We start from the raw sequence: 16,158 nt of genomic DNA on the forward strand, positions 1-16,158 counted from the left end.
CTCCAGGTTCATTGGGTTTGGAAACAGCGTTGCCCCGGGGGGCTGATTGCCCGGCGGTGGTGGGAACTCACTGAAGCTTACCCAGCCTCGCAGATAAGAGGTGGGTTTCACGCCTGGAGGTCTGGAACGGGCAGATGTTCAGCCGGGCAGAAGCTGCCAGTGCTCACACGTACACACACAGAGAAATCAATCCAGGGGTTCCAGAGCATCAAAACAATTAAATAAACGCCTGATTATTGCTCTGCCGGGTGTAAAAATCAACGCGTGGATCTATCACTCTGGATTCTCTATATTTTTTTTCTGTATTTTTTATGTTTTCTATATTTTTTCTATATTGAGGTCTGGAGCCCTCAATATAGAAAGGACATGGACCTGATGGAGCAGGTCCAGAGGAGGGCCACAAAAATGATCAGGGGGTTGGAACACCTCTGCTACGAGGACAGGCTGAGGGAGCTGGGGTTGTCCAGCCTGGAGAAGAGGAGGCCCCGGGGAGACCTCATAGCGGCCTTCCAGTACCTGAGGGGGGGCTACAGGAAGGCTGGGGAGAGTCTGTCTGTTTACAAAGGCCTGCAGTGACAGGACGAGGGGCAATGGCTTTAAGTTGGAGAAGGGGAGATTGAGATTGGATATTAGGAACAAGTTCTTTACTCTGAGGGTGGTGGAACACTGGAACAGGTTGCCCAGGGAGGTGGTTGAGGCCCCTTCCCTGGAGATATTCAAGGTGAGGGTCGACGAGGCCCTGGGCAACCTGGTCTAGTTGGGGGTGTCCCTGCTGACTGCGGGGAGGTCGGACTAGATGACCTTTGGAGGTCCCTTCCAGCCTGGACCAATCTATGAATCTATGATTTAAAGTGGATCCGCAGAATTCGGTTCCTCTGCTCTCTAAAGCCAGTGGGAAAAAGCTCATCTTTGGGCAAAGATGAGATGTGGCACCGAGCCAGCCCTGAGGGTGCCCTGTACAACGATACCCGTGGGTTTTTGTCTCCTTCCTTCCAAATAAAGCTCTGTTCCAGAAATCTCTCTCCCTCTCACAAGCACTAACACTCTCTTCTTTTCCAGGTGGCGTAACCAATTACCTCCCTTCCCCTCTGCGCTGTGGTAAATTCAGAACAATTCTCTCTGTGCTGTACCAACAGCCTTTTGTTGGTTTTGGAGAAATTTCAAAAAAAAAAAAAAAAAAAAAAAAAAAAAAAATCCCCGTCAGGCGTAAGACTGTTCCGTCGAACTCGTTGCGCTCGTGCTTTACTCAGCCCTTGCTGCCAGCGCACACGAAGCCCACAGTGGCCGTGCTGGGACTGGTGGTGGGGACACCTTGGGTGGCACAGGAGCACTGGAAGGATGGCATCGGGACGAACCTGATCACGGCACTAAGAAATTGGAGACGCCCGTTAGGGACTTCACGCTGCGCTTGAAATCAAACGTCATTGATTGGGGGCTCTGGGGCCACCAACAGCAGAAGGACATGGACCTGTTGGAGCGTGGCCAGAGGAGGCCACGGAGATGCTGGGAGGGCTGGAGCCCCTCCGCTGTGAGGACAGGCTGAGAGAGTTGAGGGGTTCAGCCTGGGGAAGAGAAGGCTCCGGGGAGACCTTCAAGCCCCTTCCAGTCCCTAAAGGGGCTCCAGGAAAGCTGGGGAGGGACTCTGGGTCAGGGAGGGGAGCGATGGGACGAGGGGGAACAGTTTTAAACTGAAAGAGGGGAGATTGAGCTGAGATCTGGGGAAGAACTTCTTTGCTGTGAGGGTGGTGAGAGCCTGGCCCAGGTTGCCCAGAGAAGCTGTGGCTGCCCCATCCCTGGAGGGGTTCAAGGCCAGGTTGGAGGGGGCTTGGAGGGACCTGGTCTGGTGGGAGGTGTCCCTGCCCAGGGCAGGGGGTGGCACTGGATGGTCTTTACAGTCCCTTCCACCTCAAACCATTCTACAATTCCATGATCTTTCCAGCTCTTACTGGAACTGCTCGCTACAGTTTTTAACCACGTTCTGTGTCCCAGAAGCCGGTTCCTCAGCCTGCTCTGCTCTAACTCTTGAAGTAAAGCCCAGGTTTCAGCACACCGTTAACCACAGCCCAACCAAGCAAATTTTTTTTTTGCTTTTCAGCTCAACCTGAGTTTCGCTGGATACACCAGAGGCAGAATTGCTTTGCTTAGTAATTTCTCACCCACATTTAAGGGCAATAAAACCAAGGGCTGCCTGGCAGCCCCTGGGGAGGAGTTACCTGGCAGGACAACGGAGAAAACACTCCTTTGATTTTGCATGAAGCAATGCTCTCAAATAATGGCTATTTGGAGGTTTTGTAACGAGCGAGCTCCCTTCAATTCAGCTCCTCTTTGGCTTCGGGCTGTCTTTGTGCAGGACACGTTGCAAAGCTATTTATTTATTGGGTTTTTTTCAGGTCTGTGGCACTTTTTCCACCCAAGAGCATATAAGAGCATTTCTAGTGTTTGTGAAACTATAAATCATTATTAAAGTTATTATTATCTGTGGGCAAAACAAGGAAAATAAGGTTTAAGACAGACACTCCCTCTAACTAAATGGTTTTTAATCACCAATCCACGGCCTTCAGGTGGGTGAATTCAGTCTGAACAGGCTCTAGGAAGTCAAACATGGGAAGAGCAGCCGCCCTTCACAAACAGAGGCGCACAAAGGACCCTGCCGTAAACCAAAGCCATGATCAGTATCGGTGCTTCAGACCCGGCCACATCAGATCTTAAGCAGCTTCAGAGGTAACGATGGACTCCCAAGCTTCTGAACCTCTCCCCCGTTTCCCACCCCACGGGTTTTCCAGAGGCGCAAAGGGCTCAGCACCGCGCTCCGGATGGAGGCAACGTCTGAACTGGAGCTTACGGTAAATCCCAATTAAAGCCTCCCTTCAACTGCCCAACAGGGAACTGGAACCTGCTTTTCTGATCCGATCTCAAGAATTCCAAGCATTGTTGCTGTTCATTCAAACATTCTTTGATCGTGTCAAGCACCCGCTTCCAATCTTTGGCTCACCCAAGGAGGGGACCTTTCCTTCCGGTCACCACCTGCCTGGCACACACTGAGCTAGAAGTTCTGTATTTGAGGAAGTAATTCTTTAGGGTCTCACCTGGAAAAGGAAAGCTTGGTTGGCTGACCCTCTGGAGTCCGTTGCTGAGGAAGCATCAGTCAGAGAGCCTGGGGATCAGTTCCCACAAAGGCAGGAGGACGAGGCTGCGTTGCCAGAGCAGGGAAAAGGCTTTATCTGAGGAAAGAGAACTGGAGTCTGGCCGAGACCACAGTGTCTTCTAAATCAGAGGTTTCAGTAAACACCGTCCTGCCAAAGCTCCTGGCCAGGGGGACATCCTCTCTCCAAGCACAAGGAATTACAGGTGAACACCAGAGACAGAGATAACAGAGGAGGAACCCAAGAAGTTCTGATGAGCCAGAGCCACGTTGTGGTCTTCAGAAAACAGAAATCAAAACTCACCTGAAGAGTTGAGACTTGTATATACATGTACATAAAATTGTGATGGGTTTATTTATTTATTTTAGGTAAACTTAAGCTTGTCTTTGTTTGCTCAGTCTGATACACACGTGTTTCTGCGTTCTGTAATCTTTGTAACCATGAGAACTAGCATTTTTTCCTGTTTTCTTAAAACAAAAATGTAGATTCTCTGACAGTTTCTTACCCAGAAGGACTGCAAGTTGTAAACAAGTTCTGAATAGTGTACGATCTGTTATTTAGTCACAAGCGCTGGGAGCTGTGGGGAGCTGAGGAACAGAGATTGGTCTCAGTGCTACGAACAAACCACCATGCACGGGTTTGAACTGGAGGAACTGGTCGGGTCAGAGATTGTCTAACGCCTTGTAGTGAGAAAACAAGACAATGCCTGGATTCAAGGATGGGCACAATCATAGAATGGTTAGAGTTGGAAGGGACCTTAAAGATCATCGAGTTCCAACCCCCCTGCCCTGGGCAGGGACACCTCCAACCAGACCAGGTTGCTCAAAGCCCCGTCCAGGGCTGCACCGCTCCTCCAGCCTCCTGGTATTGAGAAAAGAGCAATTGATCCTTTGATCAATCTTGAACTAATGTCTGAGCAGGATTACGCATCATTTCCCCCCATCGCTTCCCCATCGGCTGGCCCCGGGGTGAGGGATGTTCTTCTAATAGGATGATAAAAAGCAGCCCTGTGCCTTTCAGCTCCGTAGGAAACATTGGGAAAAGCAACTATCAGACGTAAAGAGACAAAAAGTAGCGTTATAAGAGGGCACTATGAAATGACTTAACACAGTATTTCTTAACGTTTTCTCCAAAGACTGGGCTGATTTCTTTTTTTCCAGGCTTTTTTTCCAGCACCGCTCGTGGAATCCAGCTGGGAGCTGCCAGCTGCATTTTAAGTTGGAGAAACGCACCTTCCATCCCCCAGAATTTTTGTGGATTGGTGGATGTGGTTTGGTATCAACCATCAGCTAACAGAACGCCCAGGATTCCCAACTTCAAGGAAATAGGGATTTAATTCAAACTTTCATACGTGGACCACTGCAAAGAGTTTAAATTGAATCTCAGAACGACTCTTCGGAACGCCCAGCCGGCTATTTCCAGAGTGAAACACGACAGCTCAGTTCTTAGCACTCAGCACAGTAAATGCCCCCCGAGTTACCAAATAGATGTGATAACGCTTTAATCTCAGACTTCCTGAGCAAAAGTAAAACAATACGAGGTTTGCTCACCCGTCTGGCTGCCGGCCACAGCCCCGGGCGGCGAGAAGAGGCACCTCTGTCAGAGACAGGGAACCTGCTCCCCGCCAGAGAAACAGCCCCCGATTCCAACAGCTCCAGCTCACGCCTCCTCTCGGCGGCGTCTCCCAAACCCACCTCCTCTCTGCCAAGACCGTAGCCATCGGAATCGGGCTTTTTCGCTGGTAAAAGACAGATTGTTCTCTTCTAGAACAGGACGTCTTTTAATCCTGTGATATAATCCCTCTTGTTTTGGAACCAAACCACTTTAATATAAAAATATACACACTTTCTGCCTTGTTTTTTTTCCCCTCTCCAGATTTTAGCAGATGTACTAGGGAAGGAGATGAGTATTTATTCAGCGCTGTACATCAGCACACCAGTTTGTGGAGCACAGATGCTGTTTTTTATGCCAAGTGATATTATATTCCTGTAGACAAGCGTAGAATAGCCTGGCTCTTACCTGTATCCTTGTCCACGCTGCTTGCAGGGGAGGAAGGTCACATCCACAGCCAGCAGAACCGAGACTTCCCTCCGGTAATTGCTCCTGAAGCCTCTCCGGAGCAGACCTGCCTCCCCGTGTGTCGCTCACCTCAGGGACTCGACAGAGGCAATTCCAGAAGCACCCAGAACAGAATGAAGTAATTAAACAGGGAAACACTAACTACCTTTAGAACCGGAATTAGTAAAACAGAGATTAGAGCTTGACCTGCTCCAAGTCACACCCAGGTAGGAAGAATTAGAAAGATGTAAAAAGGTGACTCTCTCTCTCGAACGCCGTTACTTCAGGTTGTGTACGTCTGAATAGATCAAAGTTACTTTTTGTATCATGTTGTGTCTGAGCTACTTGAATACTTGGACGTCTGCTCAATTATTTAGCATAAGTATGAAATAATTACTTTCCATCTGTGAGCAGAGGTCAAGTTAAGGCAGATATTTTGCCAATTCGGGCACGTATTAACTCACACTCCACAGCAGTGCTGTGCTGGAGCTCCGAGGAGCTCTCCTTGTCTCTGCTGCCTCTCTCAATTAGCTCTCTTCTCAGCTGAGACTTAATCAGAACTATGGTAATGAACTACAAACCAATTACTGCTACTACAAGGTGACTGGGAAATAACTAGTCTTCCCCCTGCAGCGGAAAGAGGGGCACCCACAGAAACTACCCAGTAGTGATGCATTTACACACCACGGTTACTTTGGGAAGTACAGACTCCTGTTACGGAACAGAAGTTTGGGTGGGCTGCAGGGGTCAAAAGCATCCCTTAATCCAAATAAAGATTAGTCAGGTTCACAAATACATCCACTGGTAATTACACAGACTGATCCCAGGCAAACTCCAGCTGAGGAAATCGGTAGACTAGAGGGTGGCTAAAGGCAGCTGACTGCAAATTCCTCCAGCTGCTTTGCATACATATTAAAAAAAAATAAGAGAACTGCCAAGAGATTGGCTTGGATTTAGAAGAAGCGTTAGAAGAGTCACCGAGGCAGCTGCAAGACTGACCACAAAACACCTCAGGCATCTTGTTTCCCCTCGAGTGGACAGAGGGAGTTTAACAAATGGTTCTAGGAAGCTTGAAAAGGCTCCAGTCCCGGCACCCAGTTCCGCACCAGTCTGCTCTGCCGGGATGGCGACTGCACCGATACTCGGGGTGGAACGACTGGGGCTGCTCTGAAGTCTACTGCAATTCAACAGTCTCTTCAGTTCAGCACCACATTTCTTTCCTTATGAGTAGGCACAGTGGTGTAGCTCATAAGAAACTATCGAGTAAACTTAATAAGAAAATCAAATACTTTAATGAAATTAGGGAGCATGAGAGTAACAGCTCAGAGATACCACTAGAACTGATACTACTGGGCTGTGGGGGTTTTGCTATTTTTTTTTCTTTTTTTAAATGCTCTGTTCTTCAACAAGCATGCAGATTGACAAACTACTAATTCTTCCGAGTGTCAAAGATCCTGAGTAAAGAATTTCAAACCACTTAAAATGAATATATAGGAAATGTCTCATGAGCTGGTGGCCCGCACACAGCATTGCACAGATAAAAATATACTACTCTCAATACACAGAGCTAAATACTTTCACATTTATCAGAATTTTCTACACAAGTCTTTAGATAGAATTCAAGTTTTGAATTTTCTGTATATATCTTCCACCTGTATTAAACAAATGCTTATTTACATCGTGGATAAAGTGTAAAGGCTAGTAAGGCCATATTCCCATACTGTACTGTAACACTGCAAAATATATATACACATATAACCTAATATAGGCAACAGTTCTAAAAAAAGTCACCTTACATTTGTACAACATAATTGAATCAGTATGAAAAGACAGCTTTGTTAGCACCAAGCCACTCCAACGGGTTTTACGACCTGTCTCGAGCCTTCTAGTTCCACAGGGAAGGACTGTTCCGCACAGCATTCCGGCTACTGAGCACTGGAGGTCCCACTGGCAGAACTGGAAGTCCCAAACAACACTCCACTGCACTACGGTACGCAAATTACTAAAGAGCACAGGAGCATCCAGAGACAAGTTCTGCAGCGTTACCGGGTGACGCTCCAGCGGAACAGTCACCAAGACATTTACCAGATCGAGTCTTTCACACCATCCTGTCCTATCAGGATCTTTCCTTTGGATTCATGACAGTAAGTACAGAATTGCCAGCAGAAGGGATGTTACTGGGTGGTTTGCAGGGCAGGTTAACCCTCTCACTGCAAAGAGCAAACGGGGAAGACCTCCACCGCCTAAATTCCAAAGGAAAGACCTTTTTGCCTTATTCATCGCCTGTGCCTGCTGTGGCCAGGGTGGTCTCGGTCGTAGCGATGACTTGCTCGCTCGTAGGAGCGTGACCGCTCGTGCCTGTGGTTTCTGTAGTAGTGACTCTTCTTCTTGTACTTCCCCGAATGGTCGGAGCGTTCCCGGGATCGGCTCCTGGACCGCGACGAGCTCCGGCTGCGCGATTTCCGTGGTTTGTGTGTAGAGTATTTGTAGTCTTTTGATTTCTTGTAACTTCTCACCTTGGAACTTTTGTAGCTCGAACTGTGGTTGAACTGTCTCGGAGGAGAGTCACTGCGGCTCCTAGAACGGCTGTGGGATTTGGAACCGCTGGACGTGGAGTAACTTTCACTTTTCCTATGGAAAAAGAACAGGAGAGAAACCATTGTTTTCTTAATATTAAATGGAATTATTCTACATTACTGTTAGCACCTAAATGTAGTCACAATACATACACACGCACCTTAAAGCACACACTGCTGTGTTATTTCACAGCTGCCCTTTGTTGAGAAACTACCAAAGCTCGCTCTGGGAAATTTGAGTCCGGGAGCTTCCCCCCGCGCAGCCTTCTCTCACAATAGCACTCACCTGTGCTTAGGGGACGCAGATCTGGATGGGGATCTTGAGTAGCTTTGGTCTCGACTGCCACTTCGACTTCTGCTTTCTCTTCCTTTCTGAACGCTGCAAGAGACAGTAAACACTTAAGTTATTTTTGCTTCAAGTAGTAACGGGAAGAAAATAAGCTCCATCATTACGAAAGCCTCACCCGTTTACTGGGCTGTTTGAACTCATTCTTTTTGCTCCCTCCGTTTTCCTTTTAGCATTCTTCATCGCCTGAACAGGTAGCGGTGAAGGTTTATTTCCTTTAACTTCTTTTGGAGACTCTAGAAAAACAAGCCTTTGTTACCTTATTTTGAAAGTAGAGGCAGTGACTGAAAGGACTGAAGCTTCCCCTCGCCCCGTTTCATCATCTTTGCAATAATCAGTTCTGTACACATGCAGGTGGCTTGTATGTGCACACACAGACCCTCACAAGAAATAGATCTGAAGGACTTCATAGAATTTAATCTGAAACATTTCTGCCAAAATACTGAAGTGACACCAGGGGGCCAACTGCAATAGTCACACATTGCTTTCAACTTCCTTTTCTTGCCAATTATTCAGTATCTTTTTAAGGTAAACTGAGGAGGAAGATGGTAAAAGTTATCTTCAAGGCAAGACATGCACTAGACGGGAAACTTTAGACCAAATATGCAAGAAATATTCCCCACACACCACCCCGAAGTACTACTGCTGTTAAGAGTTCCTAACCCTACCTATGCTTTAGCATTTCTTTAGCATAATGTGCCAATTGCAAGTATTTGTTTGAGTCTATTGCCAAAACCACATAAAAGCAAGTCTTTGTACTATATAAATTTAAACTAGCCTTAATTTTAGGCTAATTTGATTTTAGCCTTTATCTGTTTCAAGAAATTACGAAGTTACAATGCTATTCAAACTCTGCCATTTGAATAGCTGCTAGAAGCCAACTTAAGAACAAGAAAAGACAAACCACACTGTATTTACCCTTTTGGGATGCATATACACATTTAAGATGAGTTATTAAAAACAAGTTACCCAACTACTTACCATTTTTGGGTACAGGGGAAAATCCTGATGTGTTATCCAAACTTGGGGCTCCCTCGGGTACTAGACCTTTAGCTTGTGCTTTTGCCTCTTCGATAGCTAATTTCTTCTTTTCCACTTTACTTTCCAGATCAGATAAATCAACCTGTGAAGGCAGGAGCACTGATTATGACAAAGCTTAATAAGCTGGACTTTCTGTTTACTTGCTTTTGGGGGCGGGCAGAGGGAATTCTGAAGAGACACAGCCACTGTGACTACTACCCCGTTCCACTCAATATCCAGGCTCACAGCTAATTTCAAATGGGAGGTTTTCCAGCTCGTGTTCTAAACAGCAGCCTTTGAAGAACGATCACGATAAGAAAAAGGAGCAAACCTTTTTTCGAGTATAGAGCTGCAAAATTTTTATGCAGATTTCTTGAATTTCTTCCTCCGTCGCTCCAAAGAGTAAAAACCAGTGTGGACGATTGGGAAGTGGAATCTGAAAAGGAGGGGAAGACATGCTCAGTTTTCCGTTTCTACTAAAAGACCAAACAAACTTGAAATTAATGGAACTACACTCACCTCCAGCGTCCTGGCTGCGAGGTAAATACACGCACAGGCAATGCTTTCTGGCTGGAATCTCACAAAGACGTCTGTTCTCAGGCTATCATTCATGTAATTCCTGAAAGACAGGATATCAGGGAAGTTGCACAGCACTGCAAAGTTGTTTGGTGGTTTTTTTGTTTTGTTTTTACTTTTATAAGGACTATTTCTTTCTGCATTCAGTTACTGCATGCAGTTCTTACTGCATTCAGACTTTACTCCTGTAAAATTTAAAGAAAAGTTGAATGATTTTACTAAAAAAATAAAAAATAAATCCCTCAAGGGGAGGGATGTGTGACAGAAATTAAGTCTGATTGACTGACTGGCTGCTGAAAATTCAGTGGTGAAAAGAGAACCAATTTTAACTTCACTTTTCCTTCTGGAGCTCTACCAACCTGCTCTCATGCAATAGACAAGTTATTTTCAGCAAGACAACATACAATATAATCTGAAGTACTCAGTTATAGAGTTTTAGGTTCACATGTTTCTCTGCAATAGGGCTGAGCCCTGATGGTTTGCTGAAAGCTGCAGCTCCTGTAGTAGATCTCCCATGAAAACGCAGTCCCACTTCAGCATGTGTCAATTTCCACTGGAGATTTAAGGGGTCCATTTTGCTTCAGAAGCGTGATTTTTCCATCCAGAACACAATTCCTTTTGATTCAAAAAGCAGCCATAGAAGAAATCGGGGTGTTTGGGAACATCAGTTCAGGAGAATACTCAGTATTCAGGCAGATCTCCTCTTTGGCACATGAAATACGGTTTCCAAATTGTCCCATTTCAGTAAGGTTGCTTAAAATGAACATTCACAGAATGAGAAAACTGTAAAATATTGCATATATTCCAGTCAGTACACTTAAGCATTATTCTTCTAAATCTTAAATACACACAGTAACTTCCTCTGAATCTGTCAGCTGATGTGCTTAAAAAGATCTAGATAATTGAGCACGTATGTCAAGCAAAGTGAGGAAAAGCTAAAACGAGACACAATAGAAAGTCCTCAAAGCGTTATGGCTTTCTGAAAGTAGTAATTAACCATGTGGGTACCCAGTATACAAGGATTCACCAAACCCCACGACGTCCAAGCCAGAGACCACAGCCCAGACACTTGTAACCAGTTTATACAGGACAGACAAAAGGAACTTGAATCCCAGGAGTATCAAACTCCCAGTTGTCTTATACTCTTGTTTATGTGAAGAGTAACTGCAACAGCAGAGAAGTAACGCCAAGCGTCAGCTTATCTTTCTGGGAGAAAGGAGCTTCAAAACCTACTCTTCTTGTCCCACTACAACGAGAAAACAAACCTTTTGGCAAAAGAAGCATTAAAGAGAAGTGGCACTTCAAACATCTGGAAGTCATACAGCCTTTTTCTCATTTGGCAAATTGAAAAACATGCCTGCTTTTAAGTTTGTACTCTGCATATTTTCCCTGTGGGCTCAGAATCAGACACATGAGGAAATGAATCCTTGTCACAATATTTTAAGAAAAAGGTAATGTTTAAAAATGCACACTTCAAAAAACAATTATACTGGATATCCACCAGTTTTCAGGTACTGGAAGCAACAAGCATCAGTACGCAAATATGGTATTTTAACATCTGAACCATTTCTCAATTGGGGTAATTTCCTCCCTCCTCCTCACCTACCCCTCCTTCCATAGCAAGTGGAAAACTGGTAATGAGTAGTCCGTAACTCATGTTCCAGTACTTCATGCAATGGTACTGGGACGTTTCCCCAAGTCCCAAGTGTTACATTTGACTCCGAGCTTCACACACCTACTCAAACGTTTTCTAGCTAGCTTACACATGGCAACTACATTTCAGCTTTTGTTGTGTTAATTCACCCCTTTAAGACTTAAACCCCACCTTAATTTGCTTTATCATTTAAGAATACATCATTTTAACAGTTAGAGAGATATAACATTAAAAAAAAGAATCTTTCAGAACTTTTAACAATCAGGTTATCAAATATACAACAGTCAAAATGCACAATGAAAATAAAAGTCAAAAAGGATAAGCACAAGCAGCAGTTGGCCAGTTACTATACTATCATGTATATACCACCTGTCTAGAGCCAGCCTTCTCTTGGTAGAGCCTGCTTTGGTTTGACTGAAGACGGCAGCTATCCCTGCACCATAGCGCTTGGGCAGCAGAGGAGAAGTCTTAGTCACTTACCCTCAGAGGCTACCCTTTGATTAAAAGAGTACAGAAAAGAAAAGTCAAAACTGGTTCTCTACACACAGGTCACAGTACCAGACAGTTCAGTCAGCAGAAATATGATCTTTGGATTCACTAAAGGTTTTTAAAACCACAGTATTGCTAAAAAAACACATTATTGTCTAAAAGCATTATCTATTCGTTCAGTTTAAGACCTGCTTCCCATTCCCAAGCAAATATTTACTGTAATGAGAGTGACAAGGCAGAGGACATTTCTTGGCAAACATGAAAACATTTGAGTTTATCCAGTTTCAGAAGCAGACATCTTGCATTATCCATACAGATAAATAAAATTTATCTGTGCCGAGTTTTTGATACACCTGTAATCAAGCTCAAACCCTGGGAAAAGCCATTTCCCAGCACTGCTAACAGACTTTAACTACACATAATTTTCTCTGAAGAACAAAAAAACCCCAAGGAAACACTATAACCACTCAACATTTTCCCTTCAGCTGAAAAGTAAAAGCAGAGAGGAGGGAAGTGAGAAGTCAGGGTGGAAAGCTACCTTACCATTAAAACAGTGCCTCTGACTTAAGAGACCGATCAACATTTGGGTAGTAGTTTGGGGCACGCCAAGAAACACTGGAGCTGTCTGGTGTGGCCCACAATCACCTCTGAGCAATGCTGCCCAGAGTGCCTCAAGTGACATATTTCTGCTACTGCCCCTGCTGGTCTCTTAGAACAAAGAAAATCAACTTACCATGAAGTCTGGACCAGGTGTTGGTTACGTTCACATTCTAATACCTGAAGGTACATAACGATTATCTGGAAGATACGGGTTATCGAGTTATTAACAAGAATCTCGAGAGCCACCTATTTATTTCAGAGGGACATCCATGAGGCATCTGTTATTCTCTTTCAAGCTCTAAAACACTCCACACGAGAGCGCGTTTGCAACACCCCCAGTGTTTATCCACACAGCTTCTGCTCTCCAATGCAAAAGTTTGCACGAGTTGACACTCAACCAGATCTGACCTTCCTAGCTCTCCGTCTTCTGAGCTCAGTCACCATCCTATTCATCTAGATGTCTTGTCTTCAACTGTTTTCATGCTAGGTATGTTCTCCTACACAATTCACGACTCCTTTTTAGCTGTAACTCGGGAGAAAATATTGCTAGCTGCAATAAGCAGTAACAGAAGCGTAACGGTATTTGCACAGAACATGTTGTGTGTCACCGGTTTATTCAGTTCTTTTTCTTATGTTTGAAAGGAAAACAAGGATGCAGATAAAAAGACTACTCTAACAGCAAAAATTCATACCAAATACCAATTAACAATCAAGTACAATTGTCCCCTGGGGTACTGACAAGTGAATTCTGAAAATCAAGTAGGCTTTAAATGATCTTAAGACAGCAGCAGTTTTTAGAGGAAGAAAGAGCAAGATCCCAAGTTCTGCTGGCACAGAAGCAGGAGGTCCTTTTAGCACACGTAGCTACTTACAGCATAATGCTAATGGTACTGAAGCACCCAACAAAATATTTGCAGTAGTTACATCCTCCAAGTATCATCCTGGTCTGATACCCAATACTTAAATATTGAGAACTGTCTCATTTCTAGTCAAGCCCTTCACACCCAAGTGTACTTTTCAGAACCTAAGAAACACTCCTAACTAGCTCACATGGGTTTAATAACCCCAGCATGTTTCCAAAAGGAGTGATCACGACACACGGTGTTTCTGATAACAGGATATCACAACCCTGGGTCTCCAAATTCCTTTCTGCTGAAGAACCTTTGTTTAGTTGACATTTTCTAACACCAAAGCTACCTACTTATGTAATTTGACTTCAAGGAATACTCAGAATCTGCATCCACCTCCAGCCGCCATTCAGCAGTGATTTAAGACCAACTAGTAAGAATCTCTTAAATGAGAAAGACATTGGGATGATAACAAACTAGCTTTAGTGAATTAACTAGCTTTATCACGTACAAACTACACAGCTTCCGTGCAGTCAGGCAGTCTACTCAAAGCATTTATAGCATATGAAACATTGATGGTAAATTTAACTTATACAGTACAAACCTTATGAGGGTGCTTTACGTGAACACAAAATCCCAACTCCTTTAACACTCTTCTTTCTGCCTTAATAATTTGGTTCTTCAAGTTCACATATTCTTGATCCAGTATAAGAGGCACAGGTTTTCTGCAAGAGAATTTCACATTCTGAAGAAGATAATCTTAACCTCAAAGAGTACTCATAGGCAGGTTAAGTTGTGTTTGTGTAAAAGGCATCACTATTTTTAACACCAGAAATATTTACTTAATAAAATGGATCCACTCACTTTTCTCCTTCATGACATCTCTTCAAGATGTTCCCTGATTTATGAAACAGGGAATGATACTATCATCGGCCCATGAAGTTTAATAATTAAAAAACAACATAAATACTTCAGATTATTTCAAAGTCTAAGCTTACTTTTTTTCCCGCAGATGTCTAAGGCGATGGAACACGTTAATTACATCCCTTATGCGCCGTGGTGCTTCTTCAATTTTGGATGCCAGATGAACACAGGCCATTGACACATGCTGAAATATAAGTATTGCAACATACTGATGTTTTGCTCAAATCAGGAACTGATCGCCTCCAACAGCTTAAGGAGGGATAACAAGAGAAAATGGTGGTAAAACAAGGAAATACTAGAAATTTGACAAAAATCAGTACTACGTAGCTTTGTAAAATCATGTTGATCGATAAGTAAAATCTACAGGCCAGTTATCAACACTCTGATCACATGTAAGTTGACAACTTGCCAAAACAGATCAAAGATTAAATAACATTTGTAGCCATACACATCTTTTGAATATTTTCTTACCTCCATGGAATGCTTCACAAAAGACTTGGTATAAAAAAAACGTTGGAATAGCACCTGTCCTGTAGCCATAGCCACCTAAAAAAGAAGCAACCACAATAGATATTAAAAAAACAACCACCAGTTGCAAAAAGAAATTGCCTAGAATGATTTCAACAGATTTCATACCCAGAAGAATAGCTCAACTATATTTAAATACGGGTGTCACTTCAGTGGTGTCTAAAGAAAACTAGGACTCTCACTTCAGTAATGAATTAAGTTGCCCAAAATATTATCAACACCACAAACACTGTCTGTAAGACACACATTAAATCAAAAGCTTCTTTTATGAAGTATTAAAACATGCTCTAAAATAAATAAAAAAAAATAAAAAACACCCCAAGCCCTACAACAGAACTCAATAAAGCTAAAAGTTATAACCGTACGCCAGAAAAACATTTTTTTTTTTCAGTGTGGATGGAGGGAAGAATCTAATCATATTACGATTTGCACATACTCATTAACACAATTGACTCGTTAACGCACTAGGTAGCTAGAAGATGCCTGGGAAGTTTTACACTCGGAGAGCAACGAGTTCACCAGGAAGCAAAACCTTTCCGAGGTCACTACAATTCAAAGGAATTTAAGAAGCCTTTCTTTTCGCAATCCCCAACCTGAAACAAGAGGATTCCCCCCTTCCCCCCCCGCCGGGAGGTGGCGGCGGAAGCCGGTTACATCACCCTCTTCCTGCTCCCGGCCGGGCGGGGAAGGCCGCAGGCCCCGCGGCTCTCCCGGCCCAAAACCCGGCCACAAGGGGCAGCTCCCCGGCTCCGTAAGCGCGGATGGCGGCCTAGCGATCGAGTATCGGCTCGGGCTGGCCGAAGCCTGGCGAACAAAGCTCTCCCCTGATAGGGAACGCAGGCGCCCAAGCCCAACCCGCCCCGCCGCGGCCTTCTTTCCCCCGGCCTCCCCATCCGACCAGGCCGCGGCCCAGCCCCACCTGCGGCAGACGAAGCAAGATGCCGGCTGCCTGGATGAGTTCGCAGCCAGTGACCCGCAGCTCGGTCTCGGTGTCGGGGTCGAGGCCGCTGCTCATGGATGGGGTGAAGCGCAGCGTGTGCTCGGGCAGCAGGCAGTTCTCCAGGGTGATCAGCACCCCCGAGTAGAGCCGGTCCCCGATTAGCACCGCCCCGGGGCCCGGTACCGGCGCACCGCTCCCCGCCGAGGCGGACGCCGCCAACGTAGCGCCGCCAGCTTGAGGCCCCACCGGGCCGCTGCCTCCCACCGCCACCACAGCCGCCGCGCTCCCCGACCCCGCCGCCATTTTGTGCTAGTGCCGCCGCCTCGCCTGCCTCAGCTCTTCTTCCCCACCGGGCGGCGCCCCGCCCCGCCCTTCTCCTCGCCGCCTATTGGTGGGACGCAGCAAAGCGGAGGCCGCCGATTGGACACGGCCGCCGCGAACGTCCTGACGTTTCGC

At 45.2% G+C, this 16,158-nt stretch overlaps 1 protein-coding gene across 2 annotated transcripts; it reads right to left on the bottom strand.

Annotated features, from left to right (window-relative positions):
• Positions 1–6,472: 6,472 nt before the first annotated feature.
• Positions 6,473–16,042, bottom strand: CCNL2 (cyclin L2). 2 transcript variants are annotated; one of them, XM_074161531.1, is made up of 11 exons: positions 15,682–16,042; positions 14,706–14,780; positions 14,309–14,418; positions 13,915–14,035; positions 12,596–12,660; positions 9,663–9,762; positions 9,475–9,579; positions 9,105–9,246; positions 8,242–8,359; positions 8,064–8,156; positions 6,473–7,832 (listed from the first exon to the last, which is right to left on the bottom strand). In XM_074161531.1, exons 1-11 carry the CDS (start codon positions 16,003–16,005, stop codon positions 7,478–7,480), a joined length of 1,608 nt encoding a protein of 535 aa, XP_074017632.1. In that variant the 5' UTR covers positions 16,006–16,042; the 3' UTR covers positions 6,473–7,477. The 2 variants fall into 2 exon arrangements, with proteins under 2 accessions (XP_074017632.1, XP_074017631.1); XM_074161530.1 differs by having other exon boundaries at positions 6,480–7,832; positions 8,242–8,373; positions 9,101–9,246; positions 15,682–16,041.
• Positions 16,043–16,158: the final 116 nt, after the last annotated feature.

Source organism: Numenius arquata, chromosome 20, assembly GCF_964106895.1.
Source record: "Numenius arquata chromosome 20, bNumArq3.hap1.1, whole genome shotgun sequence".
Classification (NCBI taxonomy): Eukaryota; Metazoa; Chordata; class Aves; order Charadriiformes; family Scolopacidae; genus Numenius; species Numenius arquata.